General features: G+C 39.7%; 1 protein-coding gene across 1 annotated transcript in view; it reads left to right on the forward strand.

Annotated features, from left to right (window-relative positions):
• The window catches only part of SH3BGR (SH3 domain binding glutamate rich protein), a 94,999-nt gene that overhangs the window by 42,883 nt on the left and 24,322 nt on the right, over positions 1 to 27,794 (forward strand). The window contains exons 4-5 of the mRNA XM_004446610.5: positions 17,143 to 17,217; positions 18,135 to 18,227. Coding sequence (XP_004446667.3) covers positions 17,143 to 17,217; positions 18,135 to 18,227 — 168 coding nt within the window. The remainder of the gene's footprint in view (positions 1 to 17,142; positions 17,218 to 18,134; positions 18,228 to 27,794) is intronic.

Below are 27,794 nucleotides of genomic sequence, written 5' to 3' on the forward strand. Positions count from 1 at the left end.
TTCACTTTCTTATCATTGGTGTGTTCCCTGGAGTAGCACTTTTAATTTTCCTGAAGGACTTTTCCTTTTCATTCACAACTTGGCTAAGTGTTTGGCACAAGAGGCCTGACTTTTGGCCTATCTCAGCTTTTCAACATGCCTTCCTCATTAAGTGTGATCATTTCCAGATTTTGATTTCAAAAGACGTGTGACTCTTCCTTTCCCTTGAACACTTAGATGCCGTTGTAGGGTTATTAATTGGCCTAGTTTCAATGTTTTATGCCTCAGCAAATAGAGAAGCCCCAAGGAAATGGAGAGAGACAGCTCATTGGTGGAACAGTCAAAACAGATAACATTTGCTAATTAAGGTTGCCATATTATATGAACACGGTTTGTGGCACCCCAAAACAATAACAATAGTAACATTAAAGATCACTGATCAAAGATCACCATAACAGATATAATAAAAAGGAAAAAATCTGAAATCTGCTAGTTGTAGTTTCCACAAACCTTCAGTTTGTAAAAAAAAGAATATATGCATGATGGTGGCAGAGTAAGGAGCTCCTAGGCTCAGCTCGTGCTACAGGGCAGTTAGTAATCACCCAGAGCTATCTAAAGCACCTGTTTGGGGGCTCCAGGAGAACAGAAGAGTATCCTATGACATCCTTGAAAGAATGGAAGAAGGAGACTGCCCATCTGCAGAGAAGATTCATGTGTAGAGTCCCGGAGGCCGGTGCCCATCCTCCACTGGCAGCACAAGCCATCTCTGGAGCTGTTCTGTGGCTGGAATTGGAAGCTGCACTTCCCAAAAAAGGGGGAGGAAGAGATGGTTGGGCACCAACTTCAGCTACTGATTAGTAAATTCGGCTGACTAAAGTATAATCCTAAGAACAGCTAAAATTTGAACCTGTCCAGGTTGGAAAGAGGCTGGTAGCTACCCAGCATGAGGGGAAGTGGGGTGGACTGAAAATCACAGTGCTGGTAGGGGCTGGCTTCTTTCCATCCAGGTCAGATTGCAGCTCTAACCTGAGCCCCAGCCCCACCTATGGCAGGGAGGAAGCTGGGGGGCACTGCACCAGCCTCTCCAGGTAACTGTAGGTACTTCTGCCTGGCACAGACTGAATAGTCAGAAGTCTGCTGGGGCAATTGTGATCATCTTCAACCTGCACTGCATAGACTGCTGCCCACACCTGCAGCTCCATCCCTACCCCAGGCAGGGGAGAAAGGGATGTGAAGCTTCATCAGTCTCTCTGGGCAACTACAGTCTAGGCCTGCATGACTTGGATTATTCCACATGGCTGTGGCTCTGTCCCTACCCCTGCTGAAGGAGAAAGTTGGGAGAAGCTTCTTTGGTCCCTGGGGCAATATGGGCAGCTTGAGCTTCCACAGCTTATGGCACCAAGTACATCCTTGGCTCCTGCTACAAGGGAGAAAGGGCAAGAAAGTCCTAAGCTACAGAGAGAAACTGCACCCAGAATAAATACTTCAAGTACGCTAGATACCAAGACACCAACAAAAGATTACAGTCCATACCAAGAAACAGGAAGATATGGCCCAGTTAAAGGAACAAGATAAGCCGCCAGATGACATAAAGGAGTTGAGACAACTTATCATAGATATTCAAACAAACCTCCTTAATAGATTCAACGAGATGGCTAAAGAGATTAAGGATATTAGGAAGGATGAGCACAAAGAAGAATTTGAAAGCATGCATAGAAAAATAGCAGATCTTAGGGAAGGAAAGGCACAATGAATGAAATTAAAAATACACTGGAATCATATAATAGATTTGAGGAGGCAGAAGAAAGGATTGGTGAGTTTGAGGAAATGGCCTCTGAAAGTGAACATACGAAAGAACAGAAGAAGAAAAGAATGTAAAGAATAGAACAAGGTCTCAGGGAAATAAATGACAGCAAGAGACATGCAAGCATGTAGGTCATGGGTGTGTGTACCAGAAGGAGAAGAAAAGGGAAAAGGGACAAAAGGAATATTTGAAGAAATAATGGTAGAAAATTTCCCAATCCTATTGAAGGACATGGAAAAAAATATATCATGCATGCAGTAACTGGAAAAAAAAAAAAAAAAGCTGGAGTAGCTATTCATCTTATATCAGATGAAATAGACTTTAAAAGACACTAGTAATGCACAATCTGAAGAGGAAGCCAGGAAAAAATTCCGTTTACAATAGTGACTATAAGAATCAAATATTTAGGAATAAACTTAACCAAGAAGGTAAAACACTTGTTCAGAAAATTACAATGCATTGTTAAAAGAAATGAAAAAAAAAAAAAGACCTAATTAGTTGGAAAAATATTCCATGCTCATGGATTGGAGGACTAAATATCATTAAGATGTCAATTCTACCCAAGTTGATATACATATTCAATGCAATCCTGATAAAAACTCCACCAGCAGTTTTTAAATAAGTAGAAAACACAGTTATCAAATTTATTTGGGAGGGTAGGATGTCCAGAATAGCCAGAAACATCTTAAAAAGGAAAAGCAAAGTTGGAGGACTCTCATTTCTGAACTCATTCAGCAGTCCAGTGTATTTTAAAGAAAATAAGAGGAAAAATAATCTTTTATATTTTCCCAGGCAGTTTTTCACTTCTGAGGCTTTTCATTCTTTCTGAAGAATCAAGAAGTTACCTTTTTCCTTCAGCCTGAAGAACTTCCTTTGCTCATTAGCATTGTTTTATAGTAGAGGTTTGCTGTAATGAGTTCTTTCAGTCTTCTTTTATCTGAACATGTCTTTTTTTTTTTTAAGAATGCAAAAAAGCCACAAAACTTTTATTTTATTTAAGTCAGAAGGTGACTTTTATGAAAGTATCGACTACAAAATGTTAATAGAATTTACTTGGATGGTAGAGATATTCCATAGTTTGATAAGTGCTGTTTCTGTGGATACAATCACTTAGCTCTACACACATGTTATAATTTATGTTTTTCATATCTTAATAAAAATGTGAAAAAATTAATTTCTCCATGCAATCTAGAAGAACTTTGAAAACGCTCTGTCCTCCATATATATTTGTCAGAATAATCGCTTTTTTTGCAAGTTAAGTTAAACAATAGTTTGCTAACATATTTCATTTCCTCTATAATTTTTATTTACTTACATAGAATTTTGTGATGAGGTCTTAATGTTCTTTTTTTAGTGATATTTTTTATTTTTAATACCCCAATTTATTTTTTACTTTTAGTTTTTCTAAATTAGTATGTGTTCTATTTCTTTTTTTTAATTTTTAATTCATTTCTAAAAAATATTACATTCAAAAAATATGAGGTCCCCATTCACCCCCACTGCTCCCACCCCACCACTCCCCCCCCAGCAACACTCTCCCCCATCATTATGACACATCCATTGCATTTGGTGAGTACATCTCTGGGCATCGCTGCACCTCATGGTCAATGGTCCACATCATAGCCCATACTCTTCCACGTTCCATCCAGTGGGCCATGGGAGGATCTACAATGTCCGGTAATTGTCCCTGCAGCACCACTCAGGACAACTCCAAGTCCCGAAAATGCCTCCACATCTCATCTCTTCCTCCCATTCCCTGCACCTAGCAGCCACCATGGCCACTTTTTCCACACCAATGCCACATTTTCTCGATTACTAACCACAATAGTTCATGAATAGAATATCAGTAAGTCCACTCTAATCCTTACTGTATTCTTCCATCCTGTGGACCTTGGATTGGTTGTGTCCATTCCACATCTGTGTCAAGAGGGGGCTTAGATTCCACATGGATACTGGATGCAATCCTCCTGCTTTCAGTTGTAGGCACTCTTGGCTCCATGGTGTGGTGGTTGACCTTCTTCAACTCCATGTTAGCTGAATGGGGTAAGTCCAACAAACCAGAGTGTAGGAGCTGAAGTCTGTTAAGGCTCAGGGCCTGGCTATCATACGGTCAGTCCAGAGATTCAGATCCCCTGGGTATATATTAAACCCCAGCACCAACTACAGTTCTGGCAAAAGTAACAGGAAAGGCTTGTGAACAAAGATCACATCTGAGTCCAGCTCCATCACACAGAAACACAAACTCCAAAGAAGGGCCAGCTGACATGGCACTGAACTCCATCTGCCATGACCATAGATCCTGTGGGTCTCTATAGCCCTCAGAAGAACCAATACCTGGGGTTGTATCTACTTTATCTGTCTCTGGGACTCTGCTGAGGTGTGCATAAGGGCAAACCCTCTGATAACCTCCTGGCTCTTTTTGGAGACTCATAGCCATATAAACTCATTTGTCCTTTCCATTTCCCCCTTAATTCAGGTCAAAATGCATTTTAAACTCCTGGTATTATATGTAAACTGAGATATTCTGCTGGTCCGAGTTAACCCTTTTATTCAAGGTCATATTCTAGTTAAATCATCAGCTGGTACTTGGTAGTAATCCCTCGGCACCAGGGAGGCTCATCCCCGGGAGTCATGTCCCATGCTGAGGGGAAGGCAAAGCATTTACATGCTGAGTTTGGCTTCGAGACTGGCCACATTTGATCAACACGTAGGCTCTCAGGAGGTAACTCTTAGGCACCCTGCCGCTCTAGGCCTTGTTCTTATTTCAGGCGTACAGTCTCACAAGCATAGTCATTAGTGTCAAGGGCTCATTGTTGGACCTTCATTCTTTTTTGGTCATTGCCATTGCACTTGGGGGATTGTTGCTCTTCCTTTAGGGACTGTGATAGAGCTGCTCTGGCTAGGAACTCAGCACTCCCTCAGTTGTTGTTTTTAATTGTAACCACTATGAAAATATCCAAACATTTTTATGTACTCTGGATATATGCTCTGTAGAACTCCCTCCCAACCATGTGTCCACCGTCAATAACATGCCACACCAGTATTCCTCCCCTGCCATTGTTGAACCTCTCTGTGATCCAAAGCTTCTTGAAAAATGAAGCCCAATATATTGCCAGGTTCCCTTAATAGTAAAATGGAATACAGTGATAAGTTTAAAGGTTAGATATAGAATACATATTAATTTGGAAAAATTACAGCAAAAATAAATTGGGGTATCAAAAAATTAAAAAATGCAAAAGCTTTGTTTTTGCTGTTTTGCCTTCCATCACTGCAATAAGTGTTGCCCTGTATGTAAATTGGCAAGGCAACTACTTCTGTCTTTTCCTCAGTATCTACGCCCTATCTTTTTCTTTTTTTTTCTAATTATTAAGCTTATCTTCACAAGAGTTTTAGATCACAATAATTCATATATACAATATACAGTACTCCCACATATCCAACATAAAACCATTTCCCTTTCACAGTAGTAATCTTTTTACGTATTCATACTATATTTACTGGAATTGATGTACAGATATTGAGACAATAGCTTTCAAACAAGGTAACATTTGTGATTACATTGTGGTTTGTATTTTAGATTATACAATTTTCTAAATTTTTAGTTGTGTTATGTTTTACATTATGATTTACATTTTAGCCTATCAGCCCCTATATATTTTTGGTGTAATTTTACATGTCTTATATCCATCCTTGCGTACTCTTGTGAAACACTTCTATTGCCCACACAGTTACATTGGTTCCATCTATTCAATACCTCTTTCCCCCTCCCCTTAGGGCCCACAGTGACAGTCAATCTTCATTGCTTGAAGGGCCATGTTCAGAGATACTTGCAACAGTGTTGAGGGCTTGACATGCTCAACTGCCCTAATGCACTGGGAGCCACCATTTCCCTTGAGAGATACATTTCCCTCTATTTGAGGGTATCAGTCCTCCCCAGGATGTGGGTATACCTTCACTCTTATTATATGGGTCTCTATCCAATGGTATAACCCACTATGGCAAAATGAGCTTTCACATATTCCCTAGAAGCCTGTCCCGTGTCAGATTATCCCCTTTAAGCATCTTAAACAGGTAACTTTCCTCATTATATTTTTGAACAGGTTTTCTCAGCATTATACTCTCAACCAAATACCTGACAATCTCCTATGTTTGTATGTTGCCCCACCCTCCCCCCAATTTCTTGGGCAATATTACCCATCCCCCCATCCCTAGCCCCCCTCAAGCCCACAAAGCCCCACCCAAAGGTAACCCTATGCCCCCATTTTATCCCTTCCTTGTACAAATACTTACCTCCAGCTTATCATAGATTTCACTCATGTAGGTGTTAGCTTACATCCTTCCTCTACCCCCCAATTTCCTGTAAGCCTATCATCCAGCCTCTAGCTCTCTGAGGCAGCTTGGTTTACTTATTTCACATCATTGAGGTCATGTAGTATTTGTCCTTCAATACCTGGGTTGCTTCACTCAATATAAAGTTCTCAAGATTCATCCATGTTATCACGTATGTTTGTAGTGTATTTGTTCTTAAAGCTGAGTAGTATTCCATTATATGTATATACCACATTTTATTTATCTATTCATCTGTTGATGGGCATATGGGTTGATTCCAACTTTTGGCGATAGTGAACAATGCTGCTATGAACATTGGTGTGCATATATTGGTTTGTGTCCTAGTTTTCAGTTCTATTGGGTATATACCCAGCACTGGAATTGCTGGGTCATACGTCAAATCTATGGCTAGTTTTTTGAAAAACCGCCAAACTGCCCTCCAGAATGGTTGGATTCTTTTGCATTCCCACCAGCAGTGGATGAGTGTTCCCATTCCTCCACATCCTCTCCAGCACTTATAGTCTTCTGTTTTTTTCATAGCTGCCAATCTTATGAGCGTAAGATGGTATCTCATTGTAGTTTTGCTTTGCATTTCCCTGATAGCTAGAGATTTGGAGCATTTTTTCATGTGCTTTTTAGCCATTCATATTTCTTCTTTGGAGAAGTGTCTGTTTAAATCTTTTTCCCTTTTTTCAAATGGGTTATCTTTTTATTTTCAAGATATAGGAGAGCTTTATATATGCAAGTTATAAGTCTCTTATTGGATATATGGTTGCCAAACATTTTCTCCCATTGTGTAGGTTCCCTTTTTACTTTCTTGACAAACTCCTTTGAGGTGCAGAAGGCTTTAATTTTGAGGAAGTCCCATTTATCTATTTGTTCTTTTGCTGCTCGTGCTTTTGGTGTAATGTTCATGAAGCCATTTCCTATTACAAGGTCTTGTAGATGTTTCCCTACACTGCTTTCCAAGGTCTTTTTGGTCTTGGCTCTTATATTTAGGTCTTTGATCCATCTTGAGTTGATCTTTGTATAAGGTGTGAGATGGTAATCCTCTTTCATTCTTCTACGTATGGCTATCCAGTTCTCCAGGCACCATTTGTTGAATAGGCCATTCTCTCCCAGTTGAGAGGGTTTGGTGGCTTTATTGAATATTATATGGCTATGTATATGAGGTTCTATATCAGAACTTTCAATTTGATTCCATTGGTCTGTGTGTCTCTCCTTATGCCAATACCATGCTGTTTTCACTACTGTAGCTTTGTAGTATGTTTTGAAGTCAGGTAGTGTGATTCCTCCAATATCGTTTTTCTTTTTCAATATGTCTTTGACTATTTGGGGCCTCTTTCCCTTCCAAATAAATTTCATAGCTAGTTTTTCTAGTTCCTTAAAGAATGCTGTGTTGACTTTTATTGGGATTGCATTGAATATGTAGATCAGTTTTGTTGGGACAGACATCTTAATAATATTTAGTCTTCCTATCCATGAACAGGGAATATTCTTCCATTTATTTAGGTCTTCTTTGATTTCCTTGAACAGTCTTGTGTAGTTCTCTGTGTATAAGTTTTTTACATCTTTTGTTAAATTTATTCCTAGCTATTTGATTTTTTAATTTACTATTGTAAATGGTATTTGTTTCTTTATTTCCTCCTGAGTTTGCTCATTATTGGTGTACAGAAATGCTACTGATTTTTGCTCATTGATCTTATAACCTGTGACTTTACTAAACTCATTTATGAGTTCTAGAAGTTTTGTTGTAAACCTCTCAGGGTTTTCTATATATAGGATCATGTCATCTGCAAATAATGAAATTTTGACTTCTTCCTTTCCAGTTTGAATGCCTTTTATATCTGGTTCTTGCCTCAGTGCTGGAGCAAGTACTTCTAGGACAATGTTAAATAGAAGAGGTGAGAGTGGGCATCCTTGTCTTGTTCCTGATCTTAGAGGGAAGGATTTTAGGATTTCACCATTGTAAATGATGTTGGTTGTGGGTTTTTCAAATATACTCTTTTCATGTTCAAAAAATTTCCTTGTATTCCAATCTTTTGCAGTGTTTTTTATCAAGAAAGGGTGTTATATTTTGTCAAATGCTTTTTCTGCATCTATAGATATAATCATGTGATTTTTTTCCTTCAATCTGTTTATATGGTGTATTACATTGATTGATTTTCTTATGTTGAACCATCCTTGTATACCCAGAATGAATCCCACTTGGTCATGGTGTATAATTCATTTAATGTGTTGTTGAATACAGTTAGCAAGTATTTTGTTGAAGATTTTTGCGTCTAGGTTCATTAGAGAAATTGGTCTGTAATTTTCCTTTCTTGTGGTGTCTTTGTTTGCCTTTGGTACTAGGGTAATGTTGGCATCGTAGAATGAGTTAGGTAATGTTCCTTCTGTTTCGATTTTTTGGAATAGTTTCAGCAGGATTGGTGTTAGTTCTTTCCGGAATGTTTTGTAAAATTCACCTGTGAAGCCATCTGGCCCTGGGCTCTTCTTAGTTGGGAGATTTTTAATGACTGATTCTATCTTTTTACTTGTGATTGGTTCTTTGAGATCATCCATTTCTTCTTTCATCAATATAGGCTCCTTATGTGTTTCTAGGAATTTGGGCATTTCCTCTGAAGTGTCATTTTTGTTGGAATATAGTTTTTCAAAGTATCCTCTTATGATAGTCTTTATTTCTGTGGGGTCAGTGGTGATATCTCCTTTCTCATTTCTTATTTTGTGTATTTGCATCTTCTCTCTTTTTTTCTTTGTTAGTCTTGCTAAGGTTTTGTCAATTTTATTGGTCTTCTCAAAGAACCAGCTCTTGGTTTTGTTTATCTTTTCAAGTGCTTTCTAATTTTCTATTTCATTTAGTTCTGCTCTTATCTTTGTTCTTTCTTTCTTTCTTCTTCCTCTGGGGTTACTTTGTTGTTTTTTTTACTAATTCCTCCAAATATGCAGTTAGTTCTTCAATTTTTGCTCTTCTTTTTTGATGTATGAATTTATGGCTATAAATTTCCCTCTCAGTACTGCTTTTGCTGCATCCCATAAGTTTTGGTATGTTGTGTTATCATTTTCATTACTTTCAAGGTAGTTATTAATTTCTTTTGAGATTTCCTTTCTGACCCACTGTTTTTCTAAGAGTGTGCTGTTTAATTTCCATTCTTGATTTGAAATCTGGCCCTCTGGCCTTTGCAGATTTCTAGCTTCACTCCACTGTGGTCAGAGATATTATTTTGTATGATTTCGATCTTTCTGAATTCATTGAGCCTTTCTTTGTGGCCTAGCATATGGTCTATCTTGGAGAATGATCCATGTGTACTTGAGAAAAATGTATATCCTGCTGTATTTGGGTGTAATGATCTGTATATGTCTATTAGATCCACCTCCTCTAATATACTGTTCAAAGTTTTTGTTTCTTTCGTGATTCTCTTTTAAGATGTTCTGTCCAAAGTCGATAGTGGTGTATTAAAGTCTCCCACTATAATTGTAGAGGCATCTATTCTTTCACTTAGTTTTTCCAGTGTTTGCCTCATGTATTTGGAGGCACCCTTGTTAGGAGCATAAATATTTATGATTGTTCATTCTTCTTGAGAGATTGTCCCTTTCACTAATATGTAGCATCCTTCTTTGTCTCTCACAATTGTTTCGCATTTAAAGTCTATTTTGTCTGATTTTAATATAGCTACTCCTGCCTTTTTTTTGGTTATTGTTTGCTTGTAAGATTGTTTTCCCACCATTCACTTTCAACCTCCATGAATCCCTGGGTCTAAGATGTGTTTCTTGTAGACAGCATATAGATGGGTCATATTTCCTTATCCAATCTCCCAGTCTGAATCTTTTGCTAGGTGAGTTTAATCCATTTACAGTGTTATTACTTTCAAGGAATTATTTATGTTAGCCATATTTTGATTGGAATTGTGTTTGTCATATTTTGTTTGTTTTTTTTTCCTTCTCCTTTTGTCTTTTTTTGTTGCTTTTACACTCTCCTCCAACCCTGCCTCTCCTGTTTTTTTCTTTTCTTCCTGCAGAACTCTCTTTAGCATTTCTTGAAGGGTGGGGTTCTTGTTGGCATACTCTTTCAATTTCTGTTTATCTGTGAATATTTTGAACTCTCCATCATTTTTGAATGCTAGTTTATCTGGGCAGAGTATTCTTGGTTGGAAATTTTTTTCTTTTAGTACCTTGACTATATCATACCACTGCCTTCTTGCCTCCATGGTTTCAGATGAGAGATCAGCCCTTAATCTTATGGAGCCTCCCTTGTATGTGATGTTTTTCTTTTGCTGCTTTTAGAACTTTATCTTTGTCTTGAGCATTGGATAATTTGACAAGTATATGTCTTGGGGTGGGCCTGTTGAGATTTATGATGTTTGGGGTGTGTTGTGATTCCTGGACATGTATATCCATCTCTCTCAGTAGATTTGGGAAGTTTTCAGCCATTATTTCCTCCAACTCCCCTTTTGTCCCCTTTCCCTTCTCTTCTTCCTCTGGGATGCCTATAATACATATGTTTGTGCATTTTGCATTGTCATTCAGGTCCCTAAGTCCTAGCTGGATTTTTTCTATCTTTTTATTTTCAGTTCTACTATCTGTTTGATTTCATATGTACTGTCTTCCACATCACTAATTCTCTCCTCTGCCTCTTCTAATCTGCTGCTGTTTGCTGAGAGTGTATTTTTGATTTCTTGAACTGTGGTGTTCATCCGCATCATATCTGTTATCTTTTTGCGTATATCTGCAATTTCCTCTCCTAGTGTTTTCTTCATATTGTTAATCTCTTCCTCTACTTCATTAAGCTGGTCTCTACTATATGTTTTGAGATCTTTAATTACTTGTCTGATATTCTGCTACCCTTCCTGGTTTTTAGTTTGTTTATTGGATTCAGCTGTGTTTTCCTGATTATTGGTTTGGTTTGTAGTTTTTAGTTGCTATCTGGTCGTAATTTTATCTTGACGGTTTTAATCAGTTCCTTAGCTTCTTTGTCTAGTCTTAGGGATTAATTACTTGTTGTTCTTGTGTAAGTGTTATGTCTTCTCTTTGTCACTTTGTTCTTCTTACTCTATTTTCTTGTTGCTGGCTACGTTCACTTTGAAGGAAAATATTAGGGCCAGGGAAAGCAAAATGAGTAAGAAAAGAAAATGTGTAAAGTAATATTGGTAATAAATGTTAACAGAGCAACAATGTGAGATCTGGGAGAATGGATATTAGACTCATGTAAGTTGTGTAGAGTTATAGCAGTAAGTAGAGTACCCATAATGAGACAGTCAACTGAATATGGGGAGGAATATAGTATGAATTAGAAAGCCAGTGTTTTCATGAGAGAGGGAAAGAGAAAAGAAAGACAATAATATCTAGAGTGGATAAAGGACAGAAAAAAGAACAAAGGTATTAGAAATTAAAAGTCAGACAATTTGGGGGCCAAAGAAAGGGAGGTGGAATGTAAGAGAGACAGTGGATGATGGAGGATAGTAAGATATGGGGTAAAGGGGATAGTGTAGGTGGCCAAACTCAGTTCACCCAGAAAAGAGGAAATGGAGGATGAGGAAACACAGCAAATGTGAAGCGCTCCATGCAGTACCTATTATATAAATAAAATAAAATAAGAAGAAAAAGAGAGAAAAGAAAAAAAGAGAGTAGAAAAAAAGGGGGTGGGCAAAGAAAAAGGAGGGAAACAAGCAAGAGAAAGAAAAGGAGAAAAAAAATTAAATAAATGAAAAAGGACCTTGGGGGGTAAAATGGGAGAAAAGACCAGGAGATAATGCAATATTAGCAACCAAGACCAAAAAAAAAAAAAAAAGAAAAAAGAAAAAAAAAAAAAACCACAAACGCCGAGGGCTAGGATAATCAAGGACCTCAGATGGACCTCAGGTTATGGTGGATTCAGGGATGGGAAGTCTGTGATATTGCAGACTCAAAATGTGTGAGTCTCTGGAGTGTGGGCCACCAGGGTTTAGGGGACACAGACCTGGGAACCACGAATTCGGTTAATGGGGGGCCTGGGAGCACCATAACGCAACACAGCCTTCAGGGATCCCTGCGGCTGGGCGCCAGCTCTAGGGGGTGGGGTCCCACCCACAAACTCTGACTTCCATGTCAGAAACCCAAAATTCCACCTCTCACACGAATCTCTTCTGTCACTGTCTCACCAAATCGACATCCAGACTCCTCCTGCCCCGCAAACCCCTGAAACAGCCCACTCAGGGTTTGGGGACCCCCCCACAGGACAAAGATCCCAGGGATTGCCACAGCCTGGCCACCAGCCCTAGGTGGAGGGGCTGCAGCCAGAACCTCTGACCTCCGAGTCAGAAACCCAAAATTCCACCTCTCGCAAGAATTTCCTCTGTCACTGTCTCACCAACTCGACATCCAGACTCCTCCTGCCCTGCAGGCCCCTGAAAGAGCCTGCTCAGAGCTTGGGAACTCCCCAGCACAGCAAAGCCTCCAGGAATCGCCACCGCTAGGCCGCCAGCCCCAGGGGGAAGGGTCCAGTGGACGACCCTGACCTCTGTGAAAGAGACCCAAAATTCTACCTCTTACAAGAATCTCCTCTGTCACATCCCACCAAATCGATGTACAGACACCTCCTACCCTACAATCTCCCGAAAAAGCCCGGTCCAGCAGGAATCCAACTTTACTCAGCCGCTTCTTTGCAGGAGAAATTATAAGGTGCACTCACTCAGACGCCATCTTGCCCCCAAGATCCCACATCAGCTCCCTTGAGTTGGTTTTTTTCATTTGTTTGCTTGTTTTTTTTTAGGAGGCACTGGGAACTGAACCTGGGACCTTCCCATGTGGGAAGCAGGCACTCAACCACTTGCACTGCATCTGCTCCCCTACTTTTTTTTAAAAGGAGGTCCCAGAGATTGAACCCAGGACCTCATATATGCAAAGCACACTCTCAACTATTGAGCTACACCTGCTCTGCTAGGATTCCTAGTTGACTTAAAAAAAAAAATTCCTTTCGACACTTTAAATGTGTTTTTCCTTCTGTCTCCATAGTTGCTGATGAGACACTAGGGATAATTTGAGTCCTTGTTCTTTCTATGTGATGTGTCATTTTTCTCTGGTTGCTTTCAAGATTTTCTCTATATCTTTGGTTTTCAGCCATTTGACTATGGTGTTGCTAGACATGTTTTTTTTGTGTGTGTGCTTATCTTTATTGGTGTTTGCTGAGATTCTTGAATCTGTAAGTAAATGTCTTTCACCAAATCTAGTAACTTTTTAGCTATTAAATCTTCATGCAATATTTTTGTCCCATTCATTCTTGCTTCCCCTTCTGGCACACTAATGTTAAATCTTTTGTTATTCATTATTCCAGAGATCCCTGAGGTTTTGCTCATTTTTCCACTCTTGTTTCTGGTACTCAAATTGGATAATTTCTATCTTTAAGTTTAATTCTTGTTTTCTGTCATCTTCATTCTGTATTAACCTAATGCAGTAAATTTTATTTTTTAAATTAGATTTATTCATTTTTATTTATTTTTCTCCCCTTCTGCCCCATTGTCTGCTCCCTTGTGTCCATTTGCTGTGTATTCTTCTGTGTCCACTTGCATTCTTGTCAGATGGCATGGGAATCTGTGTCTCCTTTTGTTGCAGCATCTTGCTGTGTCAGCTCTCTGTGTATGCGGCGCCACTCCTGGGCGGGCTGTGCTTTTTGTGCAGGGTGGCTCTCCTTGTGGGGTGTACTCCTTGCAGGTGGGGCACCCCTATGCAGGGGATACCCCTGTGAGCATGCACATGGCAGGACTGCGTATGGGCCAGCTCAACACACGGACCAGGAGGCCCTGGGTTTGAACCCTGGACCTCCTATATGGTAGGTGGATGTGCTATCAGTTGAGCTACATCCACTTCCCTCCAGTACATTTTAAATTTCAGATATTATATTTTTTCATGTCTGGAATGTTCCATTTGTTTGATTTTTATCAAAATACTTCTTATAGTTTGGATTGTATCCTGGAGATAGTCAGTGTTGCCCTGTGGAGACTTCGTATTTTGTTACATTTTTCTGAAAAAATGTTGATATTTGTTTCAGCAGATAATTATAAGCTGGACTCATACTGCAAACTCTGTGTCTCTAGCAGCAGCTCAAATCTCAATTTGGTGATTTTTTTCCCCCTTAGCTGAAATCAGTTCCATATATGTATAATTGAGGGTTTAGCCATGGATTTTTTTTTTTAAGATTTATTTTATTATTTCTTTCTCCCCATACCCTTGTTGTTTGCATTTGCTTTATCTGTTTGTTGTGTGCTGGTTTTCTTTTTAGGAGGCACCAGGAACCAAACCTGGGACCTCTGATGTGGGAAGGAGGTACCTAATCACTCCCTGCTTTGTTGTGTCTCTCATTATGTTTTCCTCATGTCTCTTGTGTCATCTTGTTGTGTCAACTCACTGCGCCTGTCCATCATGCCAGCTTGTTGTCTTGTCTGTCTTCTTTAGGAGGCACTGGGAACCAAAGCTGGGATCTTCCATGTGGTAGTCAGGAGCTCAATTGCTTGAGCCATATCCACTTCCCTCAGCCATGGATTCTGAAAGAGTTTATAAACAGAAGTTTGGGCTCACCTGTCTGGCTCTCTCCTGTCCAGGATTCTGTCCTCATTTTCTAGCATCTCTGGTTGCCTCAAATTGTATTTTCTGATTTTTAAGTCCAAAAACTGGTTTTCTCTTATAGTTTTATTCCTCTGATGATGAGTAGCTTGTCCTCAGTCTGAAAGTCTTGAAAATAGTAACTAATCCTGTACCAGTTCATCTTTTAAGTGTAACTCCCTCTTGAACTGTTTGCTTTTTGTTCATTCTCCTGTGTTTTCAGGAGTTTTTCTTTTTTCTTAATCTTTCTTTTGTTTGTTTTGTCCAGAGTTTATAGTTATCTGTTAGAGGGTTGAGTCCAATAGGCACTTACTTGTCCATACTGGAATTGAAGTTTTCAGTGAGATTGGATTTTAACATAGATTAAACTATATGTTATATAAGAGCACACATAAAACATGATACAAGGAAAAATTGAAAAAAAGGAATGAGAAAATAGCAGGCAAATGCAAACAAAAATAGAGCCGGAGTGACATTACTAGTACCAGATAAAGAGGAATTCAATGCCAAAAGCATTAACTAGGTAAAATTATATTATGTAATGAAAAATGGTAAAATCTGTGAGAAAATATAACAGTCATAAATTGTTATGGATCATACTGCATTCCAAATATATAAATCAAAAACTCCTAGACTGTTGGTGGGAATGTAGAGAGGTGCAGCCTTTGTGGAGTACAGTTTGGTGGTTCCTCAGGGAACTAAGTGTAGAACTGCTTTTGATCGGACATTCCATCTACCTGGAATATATTTAGAAGAACTGAAAACAGTGACACGAACAGACATCTGCACAATGATGTTCACAGTGGCATTATTCACAATTGCCAAAGGATGGAGGCAAGTCAACTGTCTTATCAGCTGATGAATGGATGGACAGAATGTGGTATATACATATGATAGAGTACTGTGGCAGTTGGCATTGTTTATGAATTCCAAAAATAGATACTGGATTGTGTTTGTAAACTGGTCCATTCCTCTGGGCATATTAGCTTGCATTAGAGTCAGAGGTTTCGCTTTATTAAATCAAGGTTAGGGCTTTTACTTGACCACATCATTAGAGTCCCCACCTACAGCTAGCCTACAGCTGTGGGCTCTATAAACGGATGCTCAATCAAAGACAGGGAAGTAAATACGCAGAGAATAACACAGAGAGTTTAATTTTGGATGCTGGAGCCCAGGGGAGAGAGCTGAGCTGTTTGCCTGATAGTTTGAAGTTGACGAGATCAGAGCTCTGAACAGCTGAGAAAGCCTGGAAAGAAATGAGCCCCATGGAGAGAGATGAGCTTTATGCTAGCCTCAGCTGAGAATGGAAGGAGCTGGGACCATGGAGACTTTGGAGGAAGAGGAAGGCTGAACCCTCACAGAGGCCAGCAGCCATCTTGCTCCAATATGTGGCAACTTGCTTTGGTGAGGGAAGTAACTTACAAATTATGGCCTTGTGACTGTAAGCTTCTACCCCAAATAAATACCCTTTATAAAAGCCAAGAGATTTCTGGTACTGTGCATCAGCACCCCTTTGACTGACTAATACAAATACTATATTGCTGTAAGAAGAAATGAAATTGGGACACATATGATAACATGGATGAACCCTGAGGACATTGTGCTGAGTGAAATGAGCTGGAAGCAAAAGGACAAAGATTGTATGGTCTCACTGATATGAACTAAATAGGAAGAATGAATACATGGAGTTGAAACCTAGAGTGTAGATTACTAGGAGATAGGCAGAGGGCTGAGAGGGGGTATTGATGCTTAATGTATGTAGAATTTTTAATTAGCTTGACGGTTAAAGTGTGGAAATGGATGGTGTTGATGGTAACACATTACTGTGAGTATAACTAACATGGATGGTTTATAAATGGGATTGTGGCTGTAAGGGGTAGTCTAGGGACATAAATGTCAGGAGAAAGAAAGCTAGAGAATAATCTAGGGACTGAATAGCATAGTGAACCTGGAGGTGGATGAGGATTGTGGTTAATAATATAAATATAAGAACGTAGTTCTGTGAGTTAGAACAAATGTATGTCACCATTACAAGGTGGTAAGAATATGGTGATGCTTGGGAAAAATACAATTAATATAACTTATGGACTAGAGGCAATAAAATATCATAATATTTGTGCATCAGTGTCAAAGAAGGTACTATATCAATGCTAAGGGTCAATAATGGGGGTTATGGGATTTTTTTTTTTTTGACTAAGGAAAACGTTAAAAAATTTACTGAGTTGATGACTGCACAACAGACCTAGCCCTTTGTCTAACTTGCTCAGTGACATTTTCTGCCCTTTATTTTCTTATCTCTAAAATGTGGGTGGTAATCAGTTTTACCTACTTAACTTGAAGTGTTGTTATAAAGATAAAATGAAGAGTAAAAATATATAATTTGAACAGCTAAAATATATAGAAATGTGAACTATTATTCTCAAGAAAATTCTCAAACATTCTCAATTTATATGGTAAAGGTGGCGAAATTGCCCGAGGAAGCATCTTCCCTTCCCAATGGAGATGTAGCAGGAGAGGCACAGAGCGCCCCAGAGGTAAGGGTTGATGTCTTGAACCACCTTCTCCCAGACTCGTTTCCTCAGAACCTCTGCTTGATCCTAGCTTTTTATATCCTGCTGTCTTAGCTTCCTAGGGCTGCCAGCACAAATCACCACAAGCTGGGTGGCTTAAAACAAGAAATGTATTCTCTTCCAGTTCTGAAGGCCAAAAGTCCAAAACCAACATGGCGGCAGGGGTGGCACCTTGTGGCGGCTCTGGCAGGAGGCTCTTCTCCATGCATCTCTCCTAGCTTCTGGTGGCTGCTGGCAACGTTTGGTGTTCCTTAGCATTCAGCTGCCTACCTCCAGGCCCTGCCTCCATCTCCACAGAGCCTTCCCCTGTTTGTCTCTGTGCTCTTTTTCTCTCTCTTATAAAGATGCTCATCATTGGATGTAGGGCCCATCCAAATCCAGAACTATTTCATCTGGAGCTCCTTACCTTAATTACATCTTCAAGACCCTTATTCTAAAAAGGATCACATTTCGAGGTTCTGGGTGGACATGTCTATTGGGGGCCACAATTCAGCCCACTACTCTATATATCTATTTGTTTTTTAATGTCTAAAACCATCAAGCCTTCCACCACACAAGCCATGGATGAACTGCCTAAATATAGACTCCTTTGATGTTCTCTTCATAAGACTTAAATGGGAAAACTGAAACTCCTCATTTGGTGAGTCTTTTACTCTACCTGGCATGTATGTCATATCTACTGACATACATGAATAGATCTAATCAGCAATTTCTAGGTTCAATGATCTTATAATCTAGTAGTTAATTGACCCAGTCAATATGAGATCTATGTTTGCTTTGTTTATATACTATCTAAATTAGAAATTCTTAGCATGTGCGGCCTAGTTTTTCCTTGGTAGCTTATCATGGTTAGTGATACTGTGGGTTTCCTTTATGATCAGGGAACAGAGAAGGCTGAAGAAAGTGGAGAAAATGAGACCCAAAAAGAGGACGGTGAAGATGGGGGAAATCTTCCTGAATCCCAAGAGGAGAATGTGAGTGGTTGCTTGTTCACTCTTGTTTCATTGGATTCAGTTCTTTCTGTTCAGCAAACACTTATTGCACTTCTAATAGATGCTAGAAATTATGCTAGATATTGGGCACACAACAGTGAGCAAACAGGAAAGAGCTGAGAGTTTAGCCAGGGAGGCAGTCCTGGAAGCAGGTGATTTTCATTTAATGTGTTTCCTGCTGTGGTAAGTGTGTAGAGGGCAAAAAGGAAGCCAGAGGATGTACTGTGAACCCAGGCTCAGTGGGAACAGGTTAGAGAAGGTACAAAGGGAACAGTCCATAAGATCACCCTCACTCTGACACCAGTTGCAATTTCAGGAGTCTTATGGCCACCCTCAGGGTTGATAACTCACTAGAAGAACTCAGAGAACTCATTGAAAACTGACATACCCACATGGGTTATGGTTTGTTACAATGAAAGGGTACAGACTGAAGTCCACCAAGGGAAGAGATGTATGGGGCAGAGTTTAGAGGGGATTCAGAACATGGAGTTTCCAGCTGTCCTTTTCCAGTTGAATAAAAACAGGGTTAACTCCTCTCATAACCTTGTGTGACTACAGACATGGAGTACTGCCAACAAGAGAAGTTCTCCCAAGCCTTGGTGTCCAGAGTTTTTACTGGAATTGGTCAAGACATAGTGGACTGACCTCAGTTTCCAGCCCCTCTGGAGCTGATAACACATGACCCAAAGCCCCCACCATAATCCACGTTGTTATACTGTCTGGTGTGGCCCAAGTCCCCCGCAGACAAAGATGCTTTTACAGTATCAGGCAGGACACTCCAGGGCTTAGAAATTACCTCCCAGGAGCCAGGGGCAAAGGCCAGTCTTTGGTCAAGGTTAAATTATTTACTACATGGGAGCTTTTGATAATTTGTCCATGTTTAAGTTTGGTTAAGTTTAGTGTGTGTTCTCTATAAAAGATTGGTTTACAGACCTTATTCCTTGGTCATCAGTAATGGTGGACTTCAGGCAGGCATATGCCCACCCAGAACATTGCCTATTGGGGAGACAGAGCTAAGGAGATGGGGTGTATTTCTGGGAAGTGAACAGGAAATGAGATTAAAATGGGGTCCTTGGAGAAGGACACTGACATGAAATACAGGTCCAACCAGGAGAAGAGCAGATCCAAGAGAGTCTGAGGCATATGATCTAATTTTAAAGGGGGTTCCAGTTTCAGGGCAACAGGATAAGGGGTAGGGGACTGTGGGGAGATTGCTCCTTCAAAAGCCCCAAACTGAGATAATGGTAGACTCAACTGGGCCCATTATTCAAGGAGTCCTGAAAATGTGACTGGGAAGCCAGGTGAGAGGGGACCCTGGCTACAGTGGTCCCATCTCTCCCCCAGGCCCTTCCCTGGCAGTGTGCCAAGCATTTGGTGGGCTTCACCATTGGGCCAGTCATAGCAAAGACTGATGGTTTGCTTTTTATGTATTTATTGAACTCTGGGCAAGCTGTGGGAAATTTTTTTTTTCTTTGAGTTACTGGGGCTGAGGATTGAACCTGGGACCTCATATGGGGGAAGCTGACACTCAACTACTGAGCAACATTGGCTCCCCTGTATTGGTTTTCTTGTTTGTTTGCTTGTTTGTTTTTTTTTTGTTTTTAGGGGGCACCAGGAACCTAACCTGGGACCTCCCATGTGGGAAGCAGGTGCTCAACTGCTTAAGCCACATCTGCTCCTTGGGTAACTTTTAAATAGTTGGATCCTTGTTCCCAGGAGATAGGATGTGGCTAGAAATAGGGCCAAAACTGAAACCACATCATGGAAGTGGGTGGGGGAAGTCTATTAGTCTTAATCTTAAGGAATTTAAATTTGGGAAGGGCCAGGACAGTTAATTCCCTTATATTTGATGAGTGCTATTTCAAAATGTTGATAATGTAAGACTCAGTGGAGGTTTTTATTTTAAAGAAAGACAAAATCATTGGCCTTGACCTAGAAGTTAGATGAGGTTTCATGGCAGCCTATATAATTCAGAAATCATAACTTTTAAGTTAGATATAGTAGCAATTTTATTATTTTGCAGTTTTAAAATCTGTGTTTTTCTAATTTGAATTTTCCATCAATTGCCAAAGATACTCTCACAGTATTATGGATTAATTTAGTACTTTGACATTTAGTTAGCTTCTTTTAAGGCATAGACGCAAAGAGAAAAACATTCCATTCCCACTCCCTCTCTCCCAGGAGGTGAAATGAAGTCAGTGCCTTTAAACCAGACCCTTTTTTCTCCGACAAGAGCAGGGTCTGCTTCAGCTTCTCAGCCATAGGGCTGGATAGTTTCAATGAAGTGATGTGTCATCCATCTTGGGGTTCTCTTTGTTACTGAATTTTTAAAGAAATATAAGGCCTTTGGAAGTAGATTGTAGTCTTGTGAATCCTGATAGGAATTTTAAGAAATCACTGTTTTGCATGGACTAAATGAGGAAATGATTGTAAGTAAAAGGTATTTTTATTTTAGATAACATGCTCTTAAAATTTTATCAAATTCATTTTTCAAGTCTTTAACAGTATTATTCTATATAAAGATGGCTTATGACTTTTCCCATTTAAGTGACACATGCTATTTGATTAAATTAAATAAGGAAATTAAATTAACGAAAAAGCATGATTTTTCAGCAAACATTAAAAATGACATAATACCATGATCAGCTTTGGGACTGAGTGTATTTGAAAATAGATGGATGTTTAAAATTTAAAAAAGGAGAAAAGAGGGGAATATTGTGGGAAGATGGTGGGGTAGGAAGCTCTGGGAATCAATTCCTCAACTATTGAATTGGCAAGAACTATTTGAATCGACCACTTTAAAACTCTAAAGTTAGGGGAACACTGTGCAGCATCCAGGGGCGAGCAGGAGGAAGAGGCTGGCAATTATGGTAAAGACTAGTGAGTTCTACCCTCCTTGCAGTGGTGACCATCACCCTTCACCCAGTTTTGTGGCTGGCAGCAGTGGGGACTGGAGTTTTAGTTCCTGGCTCAGCTTGCTGGGCCAGTTTGGAACACAAAAAACTAGTCCTCCAAGTTCCAAGGATGTGTGGTCTGATCCTAGATGTCTGTCTTTGATCAGCTACTTCAGATCCCTGGGGGCTGGCTCTGAGGGTGGCCATTGTTCCAACCTCCCTTGGCCAAAGGCAATAGAGGAATCATAAGACACTACCCTTTCTCATAACTATGGAAACAGTTAAAGGGCTGCAGTAACTTGGCAAGTTCCATATAAGGAAAGTAAGCTTCAAAAGTCATAGAAGAAGATCCTGGTGCCCTTGCTGGACTCTCCCCCACCTTCCACAATGCAGGGTAGAGCTGGAGTGGCTTCTGTGTGCATACTGGAATGCATGTAAGTGCCAATATGTGGTGGTGGTGGGGGTGGAGGAGAAATCTGAGAGAGACTGAGCAGGGAATGTATCTCCTACTGTTCTCCCAGTTTGTCCTGAGGAGCCACTTGCTGACATCTGGGACAGTGTAAGAAACATTTGGTTGACATAACCTGGGGCAAAGGACTACCTACTTTAAGTGGAAAGAGCACTCAGGAGGGGAAGGAGTCCCTGTTCCAGAGGGAGGAGAGTGAGTGTTCACTCAAACATTGGTGAACTCTAAGCAGAGAATTCCTGCGGTCTCTAGTAAGCACACGCCCAGGAGAAGAAGCAGGCTTCTGAGCTCCGGCTCCAGGCAGATTCAGATAAGACAGAGGAGACCCATTTGCCTCAGGCTGATCTGCCTGATTGGAGGGCTAAGCTCTCAAGAAGTCTACTAGCCAAAACAGTAAATTGCAGAGAGTGAAGGGTGCTTTTTACCTTGGTTGGTTTGTTTTGATTAACTCCTGGCTATGCAAGAAAATCTCTTGTCATATTGCTAGCTGGATACAAACTTAAGGGACAACCCAGGGACCAAATCTCAGAGTCAATGCTTTAAAATATGAAAATGTACAGTGTGCAACAAAAATGATAAGACAAAGAAATAGGAAATGATGGTCCATTCAAAAGAACAGGATAAAAACCCAGAATCCATAAACGAAGAGGACCAGACTTAGGATTCACCAGAGACTTTAAAATAACGATCCTCAAAATACTCAGGAAAAATAAGGAAAACATGGAGAAAGAACTAAAGGATATGAGGAAAACAGTTAATGAACAATAAGAGAATCTCTGCAGAGAAATAGTGGAACTGAAGAACACAATACCTGAAATGAAAAATTCCCTAGTTTCAATAGCAGATTAGAGGTCACAGAAGAAATAATCTGTGAACGCAAAGATAACACAACTGTAGTGATCCAGGCTGAGGAGCAGAAAGCAAAAAGAATGAAAAAGAATGAGCAGAGCCTAAGAGAACTGTGGGATACCATCAAGTACACCAATACGTGCATTATGGGGGCCCCAAAAATAGAAGAAAGAGGCAGAAGGAATATTAAAAAAAAAAGGTGACAGAGAACTTCTGACATTTAATGAAAGACATGAATATGCACATTCAAGAAATCCAACGAACCCCAACCCAAACAGGATAAATTCTAAGGGAACCACACCCAGACACACAGTTATCAAATTGTCCAATGCAAAGGACAAGGAAAGAGTTCTGAAAGCTGCAAGAGAAAAGCAATGAATTGTGTACAAGGGAGACCTAATAAAATTTGGTGCCGATTTCTCATCAGAAACCATGGAGGCAAGAAGGCAGTAGTATGAAATATTTAAAGTGCTGAAAGAAAACGGTTGTCATCCAAGCATTTTATATTTGGTAAGACTTTCAAAACTGAGGGTGAAATTAGACATTCCAGATAAACAACTAGATTTGCCCTACAAGAAAAAGCTAAAAGAGGTTCTTCAGACTGAAAAGGAAAATACTAGATGATGGATCAAAGAAATATAAAGAAATAAAGACCTCTGGTAAAGGTAACTGTATGGGTAATTATAAATGCCAGTACTATTGTATTGTATTGTGTTATATTGTATTGTTTATGTAACTCTACTTTCTGCTTCATTCAGGTGCTAAAATGCAAATGCAGAAAAAAAGTGTGATAAACTGATGGTTTTGGACATAAAATGTACAAAGATATAATTTGTAACAAATTAAAAAATGTGGCAGTATGGAAGGATATAGGAATAATGTATGTGTATGTCATTGAAGATAAGTTGGTATCAACACAAATATGATTGCTATAGATTTAGGATGTTAAATTTCAACCCCAGTGGTTACCACAAAGACAATAATGAAAAATACTTTCAGAAAGAAATGGGAAGGGTCTCAAAATGATAAAATACAAAAAACCAAATAAATAAGGCAGTAGGCATTAATGGAAGAATTGAGGGTATAAACAGGTATAAGACTTACAAACACAAAATAGCAAAATGGAAAAGAAAGTCCTGTATTATCAGTAGTTGGATTAATTGTAAATAGATTAAACTCCCTAGTCAAAAGGCAGAGATTGGCAGATTGGATAAAAGAGCATGACCCAACTATATATATCATGTTTACAAGCGACTCACCTTAAATTCAAAGATATAAGTTTGAAAGTAAAAGGATAGATAAAAATAGATCATGCAGCTAGTAACCAAAAGAGACCTGAGATAGCCATACTATATCAGATAAAATAGATTTTAAGTAAAAAACTGTTACCAAGGACAAAGAGGGTCACTGGTATACTGATAAAGGAATCAATTCAACAAGATGATATAACAATTATAAATATATATGCATGTAACAGTAGAGCCCCAAAATACATGAAGCAAATATTGATAGATTTGAAGGGAGAAATAGATGGTTCTATATTAATAGTAGGAGACTTTAATATACCACTTTCAATAATAGAACATCTAGACAGAAAATTAATAAGGAAATAGGAGATTTGAATGATGCTATAAACCACCTAGATCTAACAGACAAATATAGAACACTTTACCTAACAGCAGCAGACTACATATTCTTCTGTAATGCACATGGGGGATTCTCCAGGATAGACCATATGCTAGGCCACAGAACTAATCTCAAAATATTAAAAAATATTGAATTGTTCATTGTATCTACTCTGGCCACTATGGAATGAAACTAGAAATCAATAATAGGGAGAAATGGAAAAATTTCAGATATTTGGAACTTAAACAATGTATTCAATGGGTCAAAGAAGAAACCCAAGGGAAATTAGGAAATATTTTGAAGTAAATGCCAATGAAAGCACAACATATTAAAACTTACTGGATACAGCAAAGGCTGTCCTGAGAGGGAAATTTATTGCTCTGAATGCTTACATTAGAAAAGATGAAAGATCTAAAATCAGAGACCTTACCTCAAAACTAGAGAATCTAGAAAAAGAACAAATTAAACCCAAAACAGGCAGAAGGAAGGAAATAACAAAGATCTAGTCTGGAGATAAATGAGATAGAGAATTAAAAAAAAATATTTATGGAGAATCAATAAAACCAAAAGTTGTTTCTTCAAAAAGATAAATAAAATCAACAAACCTTTACCTAGACTGACAACGAAATAAAAAAAAGAGAGGAAACAGATACCTAAAATCAATAATAAAAATGGGACCATTACTGCTGACCCTGCTGATATAAAAAGGACTGTAAAGAGATATGACAGGTTGAGATCATTTTTGTGAATCCCCAAAAGAGAAAGATTATGCTTGTAACCTGATCTATTCCTCTGGGTATGATAACTTTTGATTACATTAGACTCAGCCGAGATGTCTTTGATTAAATTACCTGTTAAGATCAGGGTTTTGATTCAACCACACCAGTAAGGCGTGACTCCAGTTGAGTCCCTGTCCCCTTGGTAGGTCAATATAACACAGATACTCACTCAAGAAGACCCATGGGAAGAGAGAGAGTGCTGTCATTTTTGATCCTGGGGCTCCTGGGACTGAGGAGGCATTCACCTGATATTATGGTTTGCAGCTGACCTTGTGAAGAAAACAGAAGAGCTGAGACTGATGTAAAAAGCCCGGAAGGAAATGAGCCCGATGCTAGGAGAGAGAGGAAGACTGCAGCCGAGAGATAGGAAGCTCCAGCCAGCGGGGAGGACTGAACCCTCCCAGAGACCAGCGACCATCTTGCTTCAACATGTGGCAACTGACTTGGATAAGAAAGCAACTTTGAGTTGGACTCTTTAGGGCCTTGTAACTGTAAGTTTTTACCCAAAATAGATACCCTTTATAAAAGCCAACAGATTTCTGGTATTTTGCATCAGCACCCTTTGGCTAATACAAGGATACCATGAACAACTATATGCCAACAAATTGGATAACTGTGATGGTTAGGCTAATATGTCAACTTGGCCAGGTAATTGTGCCCAGTTGTTTGGTCAAGCAAGCACTGGGCTAATTGTAATACAAGGACAGTTGTGGACTTTACTGCATAGATGGCTGATTACATCTACATTGACCAGGGAGATTGCTGTCAGCAATGAGTGACACTTTATCCAATAAGTCTAATATCTTAAAAGGGGAAGTGATTTCAGCATTCAGAGAGAATTTCCCAGCTCGTCTTTGGACAGCCATCATCTCCCGGAAACTTGTCAAGGACCTTCACTGGACTTTCATCAGAGCCCCTGGTTTGCAGCCTCCCTGCGGAACTTGGACTTGTGCATCCCCATAGTCACATGAGAGACTCTTATAAAATCTCATACTATATATCTCCATTTGATTTTATTTCCCAAAAGAACACTGACTAATACAATACTTAGATGAAATGGACGAATTCCTTGGAACACAAAAACTACATAAACTGACTCAAAAAGAAATAGAATATCTTAACAAACCAATAACTAGTAAAGAGATTGAATCAGTAATCCAAAACCTCCCTACAAAGAAAAGCCCAGGACCAGATGGTTTCACAATGAATTTTACCCAACATTCTAAGAATAATCAACACCTATACTGCTTAAAGTCTTCCAAAAAACTGAAGAGGACAGAACACTCCCTAACTCATTCTGCGAGGCCACCATCACCCTTATATCAAAGCCTGATAAAGATACCACAAGAAAAAAAAAAACAGGCTATTATCCCTTATGAATATAGATGTAAAACTCCTCAACAAAATACTAGCAAACCAAATCCAACAGCACATCAAAAGAATTACGATCAGGTGGGACTTATGTCAGGTATGCAAGGGTGGTTCAACATAAGAAAATCAATTTATGTAATACACCACATTAACAGAAAAAAGGAAAAAACCACAAGACCATCTTAATTGATGCAAAAAAGGGATTTGATAAAATCCAGCACTCCTTGATAAAAACACTTAAAAAACTAGAAATAGAAGGAACCTTTTTCAACCTGCTAAACCCACAGTTAAAATCATACACATTGGGGGAAACGGACTTTGGCCCAGTGGTTAGGGCGTCCGTCTACCACATGGGAGGCCCGCTGTTCAAGCCCCGGGCCTCCTTGACCCGTGTGGAGCTGGCCATGCGCAGTGCTGATGCGCACAAGGAGTGCCGTGCCACACAGGGGTGTCCCCCGCGTAGGGGAGCCCCATGCGCAAGGAGTACACCCGTAAGGAGAGCCGCCCAGCGCGAAGGAGGGAGCAGCCTGCCCAGGAATGGCGCCGCCCACACTTCCCGTGCCGCTGACGACAACAGAAGCGGACAAAGAAACAAGAAACAAGACGCAGCAAAAAGACACAGAAAACAGACAATCGGGGGAGAGGAGGGAAATTAAATAAATAAAAATAAACCTTTAAAAAAAAAAATCATACACATTGGTAAAGGACTTAAAGTTTTACCTCTAAAACAGGGGTTCTTAACCTTTTGTGTTCCACAGACCTCTTTACCAGTCAGGTGAAAACCGCAGACCCCTTACTAAGTCTGTACTTACATTATTTCATAAATACATATCACACCCTTACCAACATGTCCCCATAAGAATAACATTTTTTTGAATTTCAATTCAAGCTCAGAGACCCTTTGTTAAGAACCCCTGCTCTAAAACCAGGAATAAAAAGGATGCCCACTGTCACCACTCTTATCAAAATTATACTGGAAGTTCTAGCCAAAGCACTTAGGTAAGAGAAAGAAACAAAAGGCATCCAAATTGGAAAGTGTTTTAGTTTTCTTTAGGCTGCCAATGCCATATGCCAGAAATAGGTTGGCTTTTATAATGGGAATTAATTAAGGTCAGATTTTAAAGTTCTGAGGCTGTGAAAATGTTCAAATCAAGGCATTATCAGAGATTCTGGCTCACCCAAGGTCAGCTGCTGGCAGAGCTGGACTCCTGCCATGTGGCAAGGCAAAGTGGCGGCCGGCCTCTGTGTTTCCTCCAGACTTCCTTGCTCCCTGCATTCAACTGGGGCAATCAGGCATGTAGGTCCTCTCTCCCTAGGCCTCATCTCTTCACTTCAGGCTGCTCTGCTGATTCCAGCCGCTGGCCTCTCTGAACCCCTTTGGGTTTTTCTGTAGGCCAGGGGTTCTAAACAAGTGGTCCATGACCTTGAATTAAAAAAAAAAAAATTCCTCGGGGACATGTTGGTGTGGGTGTGGTCTGTCCTGGGGCACAATTCCTGTACATCTGTGGAAATGTGAAACTTAGAACAAGTTATCTGCTTCCAATATATAAAGGAGGAACAGGTA

Source organism: Dasypus novemcinctus, chromosome 4 (genome assembly GCF_030445035.2).
Source record: "Dasypus novemcinctus isolate mDasNov1 chromosome 4, mDasNov1.1.hap2, whole genome shotgun sequence".
Lineage (NCBI taxonomy): Eukaryota > Metazoa > Chordata > Mammalia > Cingulata > Dasypodidae > Dasypus > Dasypus novemcinctus.